Raw genomic sequence first — 18,243 nt, 5'->3', positions numbered from 1 at the left:
CTATCTATTTTGTATCATAAAGTTCATTTCTTTTTGGAAGCGACTGTGGAAGAAGAGCTTTCCTGTTAGTTAACCCACTAATCAAGTCATTCAAGTGGATTCATTCTGTAATGTGATGGTTTTTATCCCAGAAGCAGGTAAACTTAGGGAAATAGCAGCCAAACGCCTTTACATTGACAAGCCTCATGCTTTGGTGTCTGCTGTGTTTCTTCTTGCATTTAAGATTACTGTACTTTGTAATACTGCATATTTTGCAGTGTTCAATAAAGAAACAAGTGCATAGAAAAAAACGTGTAAATTAAGTACTATCTCCTGGCAAAATTCCAACGATGTTTGTCTTTATTTTAAAGACCACAGTATAAATTCTCCCTTATGGTAATTTTCATTGGCCTATATTTTCCCCTGATTCCATATGCTAGCATTCTAAATGTATCCAGCTGCACATGCAGAATTATTGAGGACTTCACAGGAAATAACATCTTTCTTAATATCATTCCATTCCAACCTGAGTTGACAGGCAGAATGAAATTAGCACTAAGCCTCTCTAAAAAGAGAAACAACTCTACTCATTTTTTCCTAATTACATGTTTACATTTGTTCACAATGTGCAACCAATGTTTTAAGAACTGTTTGTGACATCCACTTCCCAAAAAACAGCTTTCCTTTCCCATTTCCTCCCAAATTGATAAAGTCAGAGTTCAATGCTTTACAAAGTTTCTGATCTAAAAAAAAGTATCATTTAAATAAACACAATTTATATTGAATAGCAAGGGGAGTGGGGGGTGAAATTATTGCAGGCTACCTGAAAAGGGAATTAGTAGTTGTATTGGTTTTGGGGGTATTGCTCAAAACTAGCCTACTCGGGAACTGGTGGCAGTTTAGCCGCAGCAGTACCAAACTTGGCACTGGCTACAGATTTATCAGAAAAGTTAGGAGAGTCCCCTGTCAGCGACTGCCTCTTAAATTCTGTGCTGTTACAGCTAGACTGCTGTTGGCAGTGAAGTTAGATTGGTTTCAGGAGGTTTGCTCCAGTAACTGCACTATAGGCATTTGATTCCCCTGAAATCCACAACTGCTATCTCCCTGAACCAAACAGACCAAATAAAGACAGCAAAGGCTGAGTTCTATAAAAAGAGAGAAAAAAAAAAAAAAAAAAGAAAAAAAAAAGAAAAAAATTGCAGGCTAGGGGTGTGACCCCAAACCTTGAAACGTCTGATATAGGTCTCGTTATATTTTACAATATACTATAGCGGCCGGTATGACTGTTAACATGGACAATAGGCCCGCATCAGAACACCCGCCAAAAATGCAGAAAACTAAGAGGTAGACAACATCAGGAACTCCATCTACACAATCTGTATGGCACTAGTAACTATCTAGCAAGCAAAAAACATCATGATAACTACAGACCAGCAAAATGCAAATTGGAATTTTAGCAGTAAAAACCAACTATACATCATATATTTGGAATAAAAACAGTTCAAGAAAGAAGCAACTTTAGCTCTAACAAAAAGGAATTAAAGACTAAAGACAGAGACCAACAATGGACTTTGTGAACAAGTAATATTAAAAGACGCAGGGTACATTTTTTGAAGTTACAAGGATTTACTCATCCAGTATCAACTACCACCAATGGAAACGGTGCAAGATAAAACAAAATCCAAAAAGCGTTCCACGAAATTTCTGAAGTACATTAGGGAAGAACCAGTACCAATAAAAAAAACATTATAACTACTACTCGAGGAAAAACGAGAAAACAGATGTGCTGTTGGCCCAGAGTTGAGGAAAGAGAGAAAATAAACTCATCTGCTACAGCAAATCTGTATTGCTTTGTGTCCAAGCACAAAAATTTTATTAGTTCTGCACTTCATCTCACTGTTGCATGTTCTTGCCAATGCAGAAGGAAGCCAATAGTGAGGAGCCAATACAGACGCTCAGGTAATATGTAATGAGAAAGCATGAGAAGAACCTAGAGTTTGACTCCTGGCTTTTCAGATACACTGGTAAACAAGATGGGCAAAACACACTGACTGCAATTGTGAGAATTTGAAACAGACAAGGAAAAGACCAAAGTATGAAAAAAAGAAAAAAGGATAGGAAAACAGGGGTGGGGGGAGGGAGGCGCAGGGTGAATAAATCAGAGATGTAAACTGGGGGGGGGGGGGGGAGCGGAAACAAAAATGACAGGTCACAGAGCCAACGTGGACAGGACTGGCTTCCCTGTAGGAAGAACACAAGAGGTGATGCATGCCTTTTTTTTTTCCTTCTTTCTTTTATAACACAGTCTATTCCTCTTTTACCCCAGTGTCCACAAACCACCATAAAATAAAGTTAAAGAAAGAAACTAAAGGTAAAAAAAGAACAACACAAGAAAAATATGTAATAATACTCATCAGAAATTCAGACAGTTTCCTGCCTACAGAAGGAAAAATACAAAGGAGGATGTAGTTAAGCCTAGTGAGGAAGAGGCAGTATAAGTGAAACAAGTAGAAAAATGTAACTATGAATATAGAACATTAATAAGTTACTATTACATAGCTTTTTTTTTTTTAATCAAGTCTCACCACACTTTATAAAACATTCCATCTCACTGACACTTATTTAGGTGCAGTTCTTCTATAAGCAAATAATCCCACTAAAGTGAATACTGTTTACAAAGGCAAAAGTCTGCAAGCTTTTGTCTTAATATATTAGAATAGCTTTTCTTCCTAAAAGAAATGTTTATGAACATGTTTATGTTCATATCAATACTTAAAACAGTAGGACTTAGTGGTAATTAATAATAACATTTCAGATAAGCTGTAATAATATTTTAACCTATGGGAAATATTTCATATTCCTTTCAAAATAAACTGTTATTCAAAGATCACGATATTTTTAATTAACAAAACAGTCCCTAATCTGTAAAAGAATAATGAGACATGGCAGATAATCTTACAGCTTAATTTAATAATATAGCTTACTTAATTCTTGAATTTATCATAAAGTCATAGCAGAAAACATACAACATTACTGCGTACATTTATGAATTTTATATAAAGTGCATTCTAAGAAGTGTAGTTTTAGATTATTAAAGCTCACAAGTTTTAAAATAAATACATCAGATATAGATAAAAAGACATATAATTATACCTTATTATAACGATCATGAGGAACAGACTGCAACACGATAGGTTCCATTGTAGAAACATTTGCAAACTGCACCTCGGGAATGTACAGAGCACAAACCACATGAGCCCAACCTACAAAAAGTTATAATTGTATTTAATTTTAATGTTTTCTAGAAGCTCAAAGGACATTGCAATTTAGTACAAAGAATCTTTTAAAACACTTTTTTCCATGGACTATTTTAACGGTTCAGAATATTACAGAGATAAGTTACTTAAGTCATGTTTACATTTCATTTTATATTATCCAAAGTTTAGATGAGCTGTAATACATTTTCAAGTTTATTCAGTGGAGAATTTATACAAGTAATACTCCATGAAATCCAAATACTAATGATTTATACAAACAGTGACACACAAACAGAAAAACAGGTTATTTCTTTAGATTTCTGGGATTAACATAGTCATTGCGTAAAAGCTATGCAAATTCCTGCAAAAGGGAAATATCATCTGAACAAACTAGTATTCATGCAAGCATTACCATCATATAAGACTTCTGTGTATACTACTTAAATAAAGTCATTCTAATTTGACTAGACTCCTGTTTTCTTTCTATAGAAAGAAACCCCAACATATGAACGCACCCACATCCCCTCTATCAAATCTCTTCTTTTCCTTCTTTAAAGGTGTGGCCAACTCATTTTTTCATAGGAATATCAACTCCTATATCCAGTCCTGTTCTAACTCATTAACTTGGGGTCATCACTAAGTGCTTAGTTACTTACCATATTGTGCTTTAACAACACTTCAAGAAGTAAACATTCCTAATTGTCTGACATTCGATTGGATGGCGGCAGTGGAAAACACCAATTCAGAAAGAAACGTACTAATTTTAGGCCTTTTTTCAATACCAAGATCCTGAGAGTTGTCAGTTTGTTTCAGTAGAGGACAGTTTGCCATAATTGTAGATTTAGCAGAAGCTGCTATATAGCTAACCCAACATATTAATATACTGACACTAATAATAGGATTACAAGAGTAATATCGCACAGTACAGAGCTACCTCATGTGAAAGTGAATTTGGTGTGGCTAATCATTTAGCATTAATTCTGTTCTTCCCCATGAGGAAAACTAAAGTCTTTTGTCACAAGACCTTCAGTACACCTTAAAAATAATTGTGCTTTCCTCCTACCAAGGCTTACTTGTATGCAAATATTAAGGACATAAAATGAGAGATTTACATAATTAGGTAATCTAACAGATTATTAGATTAGATAAACAAAGTAAATTATCATTGTGCAAATGCATCCTATAATGAAAAAAAAAAAAAAACAAAAAACCACACACAAAACCCACCATATTGCCTCACTGCAGACCTTTTCGAGTTTTGTTTTCATCTTGGATTTTCTCTTTTTAACTACTCTGCTGAATCTAGAGGTTCTTGATTTCTTCACCCAATTGTACTTTGACTCTTAAACTGAGCTAAACGTAAAGTTGTACTTACTTACAGTAGTACTGTTGAGACTCTGGAATGGTATTTAGTATCTGGAATTGCATACCTGCTTTTTATTCTTTTCTTAAAGCATAAATCTTTTCTAGTTGCTTCCAAACGATTCGTGTCCACCCTCCCTATTTACTAAATTGGTAGTTATAATTTGTATAGAAAATGAAAAGCACACATATAACTGTTACAGTCAACATTCATAGTTAACATAACACATATCATTCCAGTATTTCATCTGCAACTAAATACAGTATCTGTGCTGCTTCATCATTTTATTCACAAATAGTTTGTAGAATTATTCCACACGGAAAAAGCATGAGACTAATAAAAGAGTAGGGAAAAGAAAGTATAAACTGCCAACTTGAGCTGCTTTCAAAAACGGTTCCAACAGACCATTTTAAAATTATCATTAACAGACAGACTGAAAAAAACTACAAAAACCACAGTCTTTTTTTGTTCTCTCCTCTATTTGAAATATCTTTAGGGAATAAGTGTTTATAAGGACTTTTCTAAGACTTGCAAACTGCCCTAAGCCAGAGTCATCTTACTAAAGACAGATAAATAAATGTTAACATGGTGTTAATGGTGAATATTTATCTTTAAATCTCCTCTCAAAAAATTAACTCAAATAGAAACACCATTCACCTAATAAAACCATTAAACCAGTAGAAAAGTGACACTGAAATTCTGAAAAAACCCTTCTTCAGTTAGTTACACATAAACAGATGGTAAAAGCTTTTACTTCAGACATAATTAAGCCTGTACTGCAGTTACACTTACTTATAAGTGTATACCAGAGACATAAATATATACAAAATATACCAGAGACATAAAAAAAACCCAACCAAAAACACTTACTAAGCCAACTGAAATTTAGGCAAGTAAAGAATTTTCACTACAAGAAGCCAGTATCAGAAGTAACTTTAACTGAATACTACTCCATCACTATCAAAAAAAATTAAACAATATAGCCAGAAACCTACAAGCTTAATATATTCTGATTTCCAAAATACAGAGCATGCATCCAGGATAGCTGTGGGCAATAGCACACTTTCATCTTTCATGAAAACAAAAACAGTATCTATATAATGAAACAAATGAAGTACCACAGCACTAATATACTTTTTGAACAAGGGGTCAATAAGCACCCAGGGAATTGAGGACAAGGGACCTTTTCCATTGGTTTCCATCTGGCATCCTTAGATCCCAGATAATCTAACCTTGCTGAAAAATCACAACCTGTCCAATAAAAATCTAACCAGCAAGGAGGTTGCAGCACCCTTATGTTATCAGCCTCAAATTCTGACATCATAAAAGAAGCCTAACTCCAGCACCAGCTCCCATTAGGACTCAGAGACCCTGTACGCAATTGCTTAAATGTTCTTTCATCCAAAGTTTCACCGGTGAAGAAATATAAAATTGTCAGAGAGCAACACCCCCCTCACTGGAAGAACCGAAAGAGGCAGAGGTTCAGCAGCTCTCCCTGAAGAAAGAATAAGGAAGACATTTTTCCATAACAAGTGTGGTTAAGGACTGGTTGCCTAAAGGTGCTGTGGAATCTCCATCTTTGGAGAACTCAAGAAGGTCTGTAGACTCCTCCACAAAACTTTTCAACTTAAGGGAGGTCAAGAAGATTCCGTTTCGCCATATAAGGACCAGATAGTAGCGGAGGAAAACAGAAAAGGAAGCAAACCACTGTCATCTTTTTCCTAAGCATCAAAAGACTAGTCACTGTTGCTACAAAGAGTAAGCATGGAAGTAAGGACACCTACAGCCAAACAAAATAAGAGTGATAGCTCTCCTCTGTCTCATTGATGGAACAATGAGCTACTAGCATACAAGCAGACTTTACTTTTAATGTTTTCTGCAACTGAGAGAGCTCTTGACTGTGTAACACAGCCAGAAAATGCCTCCCCCATCCTCTGCTGCCAATTCCTTCTCTTTTAGACAGCTACTCTCAGGCAGAGCACAGAGCTCAGAATTCCAGCAGAATAAAGTACCTATTGCCACGTTCAGAGTTGAGTGCTTTTGTCTGCTGTTTCTTACTGGATGACAATTGCCTACTTTGTCTGCAAGGATAATGAAACATCCTAAAGAGACACCCATCCAAACTGTACATATAGCCAAAAAAAAGAAGCAAGCATTTATAAGGATTTATGATATTTAAGACTACATTAAAATACATATTTTTCAATTAACTCCATCTAAGCAATAAAGATTGCACTGTAAACTTCCTATTCAAATCACTTGCTACATTATTCTTGGGCAATTATCGACTTCATCAGCAACTATACATCTTCCCCCCGCCCAAAAAAAACCATCATTAAATCCAGTCCTTTTGAGCTTTTCCAGTGTTTGTGTGTGAAAAATACTGTTGTATACCCATGTTTTAACAGTTTAAAAAAAAAACCTGCAGTAGCACTGCTTTACACATTCAATAACATTTAAAACATTCTCACTAGTTTCTGTTGGAACAGAAATTATTTTATCACCATTCCTCTTCACCCAAAACACCGCACAGAAACAACAACAGGATACTCTGACTTTTCTTAATTGTTCTCCAAACTTAGCCAGGAACTCATGCCATTTTTCAGATCACTTCTGTTCCAAATGAGTTTATTAAAACCATCTGTATAGACCATATCCTTTACTATTTAAATCAATGATAAGCTTCTATTCACTTTGGTTGTGCATGGTTTGCATCCAAACAACTGGCCACAGATTTATTACTCATTTCTTTTAATTTTACTTATAAAATTTACAGTAATTGCTAACAAACTCTTACTATTCCCACTGAATTGCTTATACTCAGTTTACTTTTGCTTTCATCTCCCTTTCAGGACAACTTTAACTGGAAGGGGGGGTGGGCCACGTATGTTTTTGCAAATGCAGGTACTGGCATCTTGCAAAATATTCTTAAAATTTTCCCTATCGTCAGAATTTTCTTTTTTTTTTTTTTTTTTTCCCCTTATTTGACTTACTATTTTTCAATCTTTGAGAAGGTGGCCATTTGACATATGTGCTTTCTCAATAATAATATTTTTACCAGATGATAATGCCTGGCTTGCTTATTTTAAAATAAACTTGGGCTTCAGCTTAAAAACAAGAAATTAAGAAATGTATTATAATGATTCAAATGAGTCACTGAGTTTGCTTGTTTCTGTACATTCTTATCAGAACTGCTTTCTCTGAAACTGCTGGGAAAAAAAAATACAGCAAGCTACCATGGGCTGGCAGATTCCCTGCCTCTTTTGCTTTAAACAATCCAATATTCCACAACAATCAATGCCTCCATCCAGAAATTGTAAAATGTCATCAGTTTTTGGTTATTACTTATTAGAAACAACTTATTGGTGACAGCCAAATTAAAATTAAAAATATTTATTTCAACTGTGCTTTCAAGTCCAATAACTTTGGGAAACGCTGTTTACCTTTCAAAAAAAAAAAAAATCCACTGTGCTTTCTAAGATAACACCACACAAGTATAGCTAAGACACTTTCCTTGGAAGAGATCTTAGGAACGAACTTCAACCAACATTAAAACAACATCAAAACCACATATGAACCAACTCCAAGATCTACTTTGATAACAAGAATAATGAAAACAGTTTTATCCAATATCAGAAATTGGAAATTCATGCTGAAAGGCCTTATGAAACTTCCAGCTTTTCACTTGAGTCCTTTTTTATTTTGATTTACCCCTCAGAAAGACATCCTACTGAGTTTTGCCGATTTTTATGTTTCATTCTGGCATACAAAATGTTTAATTACCAGGACAGAATCTATCCAAATTTTACCAATCTTTCGCTGAGATTTTTATTTCAGGTGCCTAACTCATTTTTAACTCAGTGAAAACCTAGCAGTACATACCTAGCAGGTATAATTTGAATATACATTTTTCATTAACATTCGGAGTAACAAATCTCAGGCTCCAGAACCCTAACTGAGAATAAATAGTTCATCTGTTATCCCAATGCGACAGAGAACAGGTAACTCCTAACAATTTCACCATCAGCAAACAAAAGACTGTTGCCAACAAAGAACTCTATAACTAGAAACAAAGTAATCTAAAATTAACAAAGAAAACCCCGGAAGATAAATAATACACAGTACATTATCCATCTAACTAAATTTTTGCCTTCACAACTACTGTTTCAGTGTTCAAAACTTGATTCACAAGCACTTTCACTGTAAATAAATTCATAGTACTTTTAAATCATCTTCCAGTGCAAATTTTGAAGCCTTGCTTTCCATCCTACCATCCAAATCAAGAGAAGCCCACCTATAGCTTGTGAACGAACAGACACAGAGTAGGCACTACACTAGGGCTACGTCCCACAATCAATGTTGAAGCTGTGCTGCAAAGCAGTAACAGACTGTAAAGGCCAGAATCATGAAGTCACACCAAGATCCAGCCATAGTGCCAGTCTGGTCCCACAAGAGAGCTCTGGGTTGTCATCACCATCTCCTAACCGTGCATCAATTCCAGAGTAAAATTTGTTTATGCATTTTGTGTAAGTTCCTGAAGAGTCCATTAAATCTCACTATGGAAAATTTAATTTATTTATAACTACAGCTCACTCCTAAACGAAGTGAATGTATTCTTCTAGCATGGAAAAACCTTTCTTTGTCGAAATGTTAGTTTCTCATTAGGGTTGCTCCAGGTTGTAATTCAAGGATACACCTCAATCCATTTCAACTGTGGGCTGTCACTACAAGGTAAGGTCTCACCTTACTCTTCACTTTCAACTGTACATCCTTGCCCTCTCCCTGTAGTATAAGCTTGCCATGTAGCAGGGCAGATAAAATTTTGTTCACCTGATTACTAAACTTGCGGGGAAAAAAAGAAGTTTACCTTCCAGTAAGATCAGTAAATAAGTTGATGCAATCCACACTGAGGTTGTATGACTACCATACACAAAACCACCAGTGCAGAAACACCCAGTCATGGGAAAACCACAGTCCACTCCTCTCAGCAGAGATCAACAGCTGTCCTAGATTACATGCAATTGCACCCTCAGTTTCCACAACTATCAGATCTGCTGACTGACCCCAAGACTCAGCTCTATCTCACTCTGAAAGGTGAATCCAGCAAAGATGCACTTAAGACTGTTACTGTTACTATTTGCCAGAGGGCAAGATTAAGTACTATTTTAGACCTTTAGTTAAGTGTCTCTTCATTAAGGCATTCCATACACTTTGTTCTGACCCTGATCTTCCTTTCCTGTAAAGACAGTAAAATTTGCAGAAAAGACATCTGTCAGCTTAAGCTACTGTCTTTTCCTTACCCTAGTAAATACAGTTTTAGAGTTTGCTATAGTTAATATAGTATTATTCACTATATTGTTTGATCCACTCTTTTCAAAGGTGGGTAAAAAGAAGGTGCTCACACTAACCGCTAGAGCTCTCACCACTGTGGTTAGTAGTCAACCTTATCATTGGTACACAGAATGAAGGGACAATTTCTGTTAAAAAAAAAAAAAAAAAAACAAAAAACCAAAAAACCACAAACAAACCTGTTTGTCTATGAAGAAAAGGCTTCACCCTACAGAGCCCTACTATAGAATTTCACCAAACTCTCCAATTATCAAAATTTGTTCCTCAACTAAAGAACTGGTACATAAGAAAAATTCACTTTGGATCATCATTCAGCAGCACAACAAATAGTTTGTTTTTGAAACAGCTACAGATTACATTCCACTGGTCCACTGAGTAAGCTAATAGCTTTAATAATTTTATCTGGCATGCTATAGCATTAATGAGTCTCTTCCTCCTCCCTCAAGAAATCCTTTTATACAACAAAAGGAAGAAATGTCATAAATGTTTCTCTAAAGCTCTAAAAATTTTTTTTAGTGATACATTATGGTTACTAGCAATATAAATAATAAATATACAATATAGATTATATGGTAATATGTATGTTTATATCAGTAAAATATTTTCGATTGTTTATCAATTTTTACTGTCTTTCCCAGTAAAAAAAAAAAATACACATACAAACTCCTGCAAATCTGCACAAAAGGACCAGAACATTTGTAGGTAACCACTTCTTGCAAAATGCATACACCTGAATGTGTACATATGACATTATACTATCCGCATTCTTAGACATTAATACCATTAAAACTCATCAGAACAGTAAAGCTGACAGTGAGAGCTGCTGACTCTAACAATAACAATAGCAATAGGAAAACCTAGCATATAATGTTTTTATAGACTTGGGAGATCCCGACGCTAGCCCAGGGGATAGGAAGAGGGCCTGGACCATGACATAAAACCACTGCATTGTTAGCTGGCCTTTTCCCAAGTAGCTGCATGAAAGAAGTCTTGGTGAAAAGTCACACAAAGAATGCTGTTACACAGCATTCCTGATCATCATCCAGTGGAATCAGATTTCAAAGTAACAACTTGTACAATAAAATCAAGCCTTTTAGGCTTACAGAAAACTGTGGACAAAGATTACTGTAAAAAACCTACTTAAATGGGAGATACACAATATTAGATACAACTGAACAATTTGCTTAAAAAACAGACTGCATACTCAGTATTATGAGAAGATAAAAGAATTGGGATTCAAAAAACTATGATCAGTTCAAATGGTCATGATTTTATTTCCTCCTCACAGAGTGTCAAAAACCCAAAGGAAATTACTGCAACAGTTAAGGAAACATTACTGAATTGAAAAGGCCCAAAACTGTCAAACAGCCAACAGTTCTCAAGTATCTTCACACAAATGCTCACTTGTTGCTTTTCTTTTTTTCAAAAAAATGTGTTTATATTTTGTCCAAATACTAATCCACATACAGAGTACAAAGCTAAAGAAAAGTTAATCTCTCTTTCAATAGCCTTCTTACACATAAGACAGCAAATCAATATGCAACTCATATATATATCAGTTTTTCTCATTAAAAAAAAAAAAATATATTCAGTCATGTTTAAAACCACAGTGGTGCCCCTAAATGAACATGAATACCAAACTTAGCAAGGAATTCTGTCAATAAATATATTCAAAGAGAAAAGTTCCTTTTTCAACTCAATCCTACTTTTCTACTTTTAGTATCAATAAAAAATAAATAAATAAAACAAAAATCAGTAAATAATCTAACAGAATTTATAGAACTGCAGTCTCTGAACACTGAAAGAGTCCTAACGTTTATGTAAAAACAAATTCCTCAAAGTCCACATATAGGGAAGACTGGTTTTTGTTCACAAAACTTAACCACGGCTGTAAGACAGTCACAGATATTAGGCAGCCAAAATATTAAAACGTATTCAAAGCTTATTCCTAAAATTTCTGACAATCAACCTGATCATAACTATGCAATGTCCCACTACTCTTAATAAATGAATTAAATCAAATGTGCAGCTAAATACAGTCAACTCTTAATAATCCTTAGCATGGATAACCCGCTGACAGACAAGCCACGCCATCGATATTAGTCCACGCTACACTCTGCTAAATCCAGCTGTATTGTTTCCAAGATCTGTGCAAGTGCCGGAGCAGAATGACCATTTTCACACAGTGTGAAGAGACTGAACAAACGCACGCAACCAGACTTAGCTGCTTCTGTTCAGGGTCAGTTCAGTTCTCTGACAATGGAAAGCACAGGAGGGACACTTAAGCAGACTAGGACGTATTCCGTTCAAATCCAGACAGAATTATCTCTTTGGGCTCGCTACAGGTTCTGATTACAGTGACAGCAGCCACCATCACCAAGCCAAAAACAGGCAGGCATCTGTGTACTCTCCAGTGCATCAAAAAAGGTTATGAGCAACAAAAAATGCCATTTCCACTTAGCACTTCACATGAACTCTTTAGTTCTTCCAGATTCAGACACACTAGCAACTTGGTGCAGAACCATCTGCATGAGTTTCCAACACTAAGTGGAATGTTTCCACAACACTGCCTAGAAACCACTTGGCTAGTACAGTCACTATTATCTAGGATAACTGAACTTCCCCTATCCCACTCCACCTCCAATAACCCAAACAGCCAAGAGTTAACTATGGCTGTAAAAACAGTTAATGCCTCAAAAATGTAAATTACCCATGTCTTCTGTTTTCCGAGCAAATGCAGAAAACAGTGCACTCAATTTTAAGAACATTCTTCAGGGAAAAGCTGTGCTAAAATCAGTACTTTCGTTCCAACTTCAGGATCTGTCCTAGTTTCAGGGTAGTATGAATGTTTAGGCTAGTGAAAATATCCTATAATTAATGAGAAAAATTTGTACCAAAAAATGGTGACCCATAATTACATTAGTAGTCTATGTTAGGGAACACTAAACCATAGTGTAATCATTTTGCAGTCTAGAGATTCCATGGCATCATGTACAGTAGATTTGCTTCTCTAAAATTTCACATTCAGCTCTGGTAAGGATTATGTATCATTTGGAAGACATCTAGAGAAGGGGAAAGGGGATGGTCAGTTTTCTGTACAAGGAACGCCCAATCTGTCTGGGGTCCTTCATCCAAGTGCTCTTTGTCACTTCCTATCACTTAGCAAGTGCCAAGTGGCATCAAATAGAACCGTGAGGTAACACATTCAAAACAAACCAGCATACATCTTGACACATTGTACAGATCAACTGCAAAATGCCTTGCCACACAACATTATGGACACTAAACCTTTATGTAGGAGTGGACACATTAATAGTGTAATGGACTCTTCTTCCATTAAACACAAAAATACTATCTCTGGTTCAAGAAGTCCCAAAGTGTAAATACTTGTAGGCTGGGAAAGTATTCTGAGAAGGCATACAAGAACTTTCCCAAGAATCTAGTTCATACTGCTAAAGAGAGCAGGCCAAATGTTATTTGGCCTCCATGATATGCTCCTCTCCTCTTACTATCTCAGGCTGGCACTTTCAAGTTCTGTATAAGATCCATGACAGTACTGCTCCAAGAATGCTGTATTTATGGTACCACTGAAAACTGTAATTCCATATTTGCCATAGATGATACTGGAGAACCCAACATTAACCCTCAGCAGCTGTACTGATAAGCAGGACTAAGGTACAGTAGATGTCTCCAACCAGAAATATAAAACCTGAAAAGCAAATCTAAAGAAGTGCTGATCTCCAGAAAGTCAGATAAGCAGTAACAGGCCAGTAAAAGGACAGGGAAAAGGAGGATGAATACACACAAAGGAACCTCACACCACTTGGTGGGTGGGGGAGGAGGGACAAAATAACCCCACAACACACCAACACAACCACACCATACACCACCATTACCATTTTCTAGTCGGTTAGTAATACTTAAAAACAACACAAGTTTGATTCCCAGACTATTTTGTCATATATATCTTATAATGCCCCAGAGTTCTTAAAGGCAAGACAACACCATTATATAAGAGCTATAAGATTAGGCTGCTTTCAGTTACAGTTGTGCAACTGACTTAAGACAGCTAATGTACAGGCTGCTGCTAAAGGAATAGTCCTGGCCATTCCCCTATATCAGCATTAGCATGGTCAACTGGGTCAGGGAACTGATTTCATTCATCTGAAAAGGAACCTGGGGAGGGAGGGAGGGAAGTTTTAAACGCTAGAACCATCACAAAGGAGGAGGAAGTAATGCATAGCAAGGACCCTCCCTGCAGTAACAGCATCTTACTGCAAGTTAAGAAAATTGTGGAACCCTATAGTAAAAGCTCAGTAGACCAAAAAAACATAAAAGAAAATACAGTATCTTCAACACCCAAACAAAACACATTTATTCACATTATTAAAAAGCAAATATCCAGAAGACTGTTACCAAAAAAAAAAAAAAAAAAAAAAATCTACAAGAACAGCAGACCACATATGAGCTAAGCTATCTGCATATTCAAAACAAAAACTGCATTGGTTTTCTGGTTACAAAATGAAGTTACTTGTTGCCAGAAGGCAGAGAGAAGCATCATTTTATATCACTGACATAAAATCAGTAATTTCTTCACTTGTTCTGAAAAGCTAAGACCATTTAATTATTTCTATACTTACAGAAAGACTCCGTAATTACAAATTTCTTAAGCTGGATCCTTACAAGGTTTTATCAGAAATGTCTGTTCCAAAGTTTCTTGAGGAATACCTGCATCTTTTTGTCATTTCCCTTGGCAACAAATGGTGTAACAGCATTAAAAAATTTCCAAGTATTAACCTACTGTAAATATAATTTTAAACTGGCAAGCCCATTACATGACCTTCAACATTATTTCCTTAAGTCTGAAACTCTCCTGGCACAATCCCTTGTTAGGCAACTCTTTGAAAGGAAAGCTTCAGGTTAAGAATGTAGATTTCTGAAATGCAACACCAGTCAGACTTCATTTTTTCCAAGGTTCATATCCTTCTGTAAAGCTGTTATTTAAAGGAGATTTAGTCCGTAAGGCAGAATTTGCTGTATGAACACCATGGACAAGATCTATTACTGAGGCAGGGATGTTTCCAGAAGGTGAAATACAAATTCTTAAGCCTTCTCTGCTATGAAATTTTCACTATGAAGCTTTCACTGATGAAAATAGTTGGTCATGAAAATTATAGTAGGGACAATACTGTTCATACAGTGCAACATCTTTGCTATTTAAACTTAAATAATTTCAATCTTATACAGTAATTCACTTTCAGACAAGAATTTATAATTACAATTAATACAGCTATAAGAGAGACAATTAATAGGATGCTCAGATCTTTGATGCACACTGTCAAAATATGTTCTCAAGACTTTATGCAAAGAAAAAGTTTCAAAATCACCATAGAGAACAGCAAGGCATTCCCAAACACTACTTTAAGTATAAAAACAGAAAACACTTCAGCTACTTCATACTTCACAAATTTTACTGTATATTTCAAGAGGTTTGAGGCTTTCTTATTACTTATTTCCTAAAAAAGCAAGTGTCCAGCTGCCATTTCTGAAAAAATTAATTCAACACTGCCATGTATCAACCTGTCCGAGAGGAAGAATAGTTTTAAGCCTGAAGTACTGGGCTGGCACTTAAGATGGTAGTTGCACTGACAGACAACACAGACTCAGTACAATCTCCCAACACTCACCCATGACACTAAGTTCACTAACGTGTTTGAGATAAGCAGACACTAGAACGGCAAATGCTAGAGCGTATACTGTACGTTGCAGTCATAGACAAGGGAAAGGGTAGATCAGCCTGAACTCAAGCAGACTCTGTGTTCCTGCAACTCAACTGCAACAGAAATAGCAAACCTGCATCACCACTACGCTAAGACATAAATTAGTGTCGTGGTTTAACCCCAGTCAGCAACTAAGCACCACACAGCTGCTCCCTCACTCCTCCACCCTCGCAGTAGGATGGGGTGGAGAATCAAAAAAAACCCTCATGAGTTAAGAACAGTTTAATAACTAAAGTAAAATAAAATATAATACTAACAATAATAATAATAAAACATAATAATAATAATTTTAATGAAAAGGAATTTAACAAAAAAGAGATAAATAGAACCCAAGAAAGACAAGTGATGCATAAGTCATTTGCTCACCACCCGCTGACTGATGCCCAAGTAGCGATCCACCCCTCCCAGCCAACTCCCCCCTGTTTATATACTGGGCATGACATTCCATGGTATGGAATACCCCTTTGGCTAGTTTGGGTCAGCTGTCCCGGCTATGCTCCCTCCCAGCTTCTTGCACACCTGCTTGCTGGCAGAGCACGGGAAACTGAAAAGTCCTTGGCTGAAGATAAGTGCTACTTAGCAACAACTAAAACATCAGTGTGTTATCAACATTATTCTCACACTAAATCCAAAACACAGCACTCTAACAGCTACTAAGAAGAAAATTAACTCTATCCCAGCCAAAACCAGGACAATTAGTTAGAATATTAGATATGCATCATAAAATCTCCAGAATACAATTTACATAGACTGTCCAAACAAAATCCAAAACCCTGATCATACTTTCTCCTCTCACAAGGGAAAGGGCTCAGGATCAAAATGACCAGGCTATTTACAGATAGATGATGGACAGGAATTTAGAAGTATCTAGTGAAGAGAGAAGAAGGAATTCCAGACGTGATTGAAAAGTTAATTGAAATTTTTCACTCATATCACCCGGCTATTAGTATAAACATAATCAAGACAGGATATTCAGTGGAGACTTTCTCTAGCAGTTCTACTCAGCAGGAGCAGAACTGATGATAACCTGAACGATGAAATTACAAAGATGCAAGGGATAGGTAATCACTACTGCAACTTTTCAGCTCTAACTTCTTTGTTACAGAACCTATTAGTAAATCAGGCATGAAAAAGCTATCCTTTGAAAATGCACTGGTGCATTCAGTCTGGGCTACAGACATAAAAATTCCACTTTCCTCCGTGAATGGTGCACTTTCAACAGCTTTCTATAAACATTCAAACTCCAACTAAATACACATAAAATTTATCCTTTTTACCCATTAAAATCTTATGTTAAAATGCAGTTTCTCCTTCACTGTAACTTTTTTCCTAAAAATAAAACTAAGAATAATGATTGATGTTCTCAAGTTAAATTCAACCTAAATTGGACAAATAAAGGTTACTGCAAAATAGTTCTCTCTTTCCAAACAAGCCAGTGTTTTCATTTATGTTTAGGATCCCTGTAATTTTTTTTTTCACGCTTATTTCCCTCATACAAAATAAGAGAGTTCACAAAAAATAAGAATGAAACTTACCCCCATTATCTGTTCTCTTTAAAGCACCATCCTTATGAGGGCATAATTCACATCTCTAGGAAAAAAAGCAAAAATAAAATAAAAAAATGGAATGATCATAGGAGCATTGAAAAAGAAACCACACACATCAAAACTGTTAGCTGACATTAAGGAAGCAACCATTCTTTAAAAGTGAATGGGTGTGTTTTCCCTTAACCTTTACTTGAATATTAATGTTAGTTTGTCACAAACAAAACCTCCTCCTCCAGATCTTGAAACTACGATATGTATTAAAGCTACTCGCAGCTCTACCTCCAAGTTTTTATTCCTGGATTCCAGACTCTGGAATTCTGGAGACAAGGCTCCAAAAACTATAGCATGGGGTAGACTCGCTTGATAAGAAACTTGAGTACAGTCCAAAGACTCCCTACCGTATTTCCTTCTCCTAGGATCTCTGTCTTCACCAAGGTGGTCAATCACAAAGACACGCCATGGACATAATCAGCACAGGCGCACATATTGTGGCTGACTTCACAGTCTCTGCAGACTCTTGCCTACCCTGAGAGACCAAAACCAATCTCGCTTTCTGTCTCAGAAAAAGGAGGCCAGAAGTTGACTCGTCCTTGAAATTCTCCAAGACTGCATGTCTGGAAACATGCAATTTGACATCATAGTCTTCTGACATACAGCAAGATCACAACAGTACAATCTTTCTACTATCGCTGCCTCTATCAAGTTCCTAATATCAAGTTTATCTCTAAGTATCCTAGAGCAGTGAGAACAAATTCCAGACCAGTTCAGAATGACAGAAATAGAACAAGTTTGACACACATTCCACTTTAACTGCTCCAAATGACATGCAAAGGATCACCATTATAAGAGATCCTATACCTAGGAATCACCTTATTAAAACCATTATGTAATCCCAAATTAGGGACAACTCAAAGCATACCAATCTAACAAGCTTTTTAAGAAACTGAGGAACAGTCTGATCATCACAT

The 18,243-nt window shown here is 36.1% G+C and overlaps 1 protein-coding gene across 2 annotated transcripts in view; it reads right to left on the bottom strand.

Moving 5' to 3' along the window:
- Positions 1 to 18,243, bottom strand: part of MLLT10 (MLLT10 histone lysine methyltransferase DOT1L cofactor) — a 134,700-nt gene that overhangs the window by 95,502 nt on the left and 20,955 nt on the right. For both annotated transcript variants that reach the window (XM_050892023.1, XM_050892024.1), the window contains exons 4-5: positions 17,264 to 17,318; positions 3,133 to 3,242 (exon numbers count right to left, since the gene is read on the bottom strand). In XM_050892023.1, coding sequence (XP_050747980.1) covers positions 3,133 to 3,242; positions 17,264 to 17,318 — 165 coding nt within the window. The remainder of the gene's footprint in view (positions 1 to 3,132; positions 3,243 to 17,263; positions 17,319 to 18,243) is intronic.

Source organism: Gymnogyps californianus, chromosome 2, assembly GCF_018139145.2.
Source record: "Gymnogyps californianus isolate 813 chromosome 2, ASM1813914v2, whole genome shotgun sequence".
NCBI classification, from domain to species: domain Eukaryota; kingdom Metazoa; phylum Chordata; class Aves; order Accipitriformes; family Cathartidae; genus Gymnogyps; species Gymnogyps californianus.
This window is presented reverse-complemented; position numbering and strand designations above follow the sequence as displayed.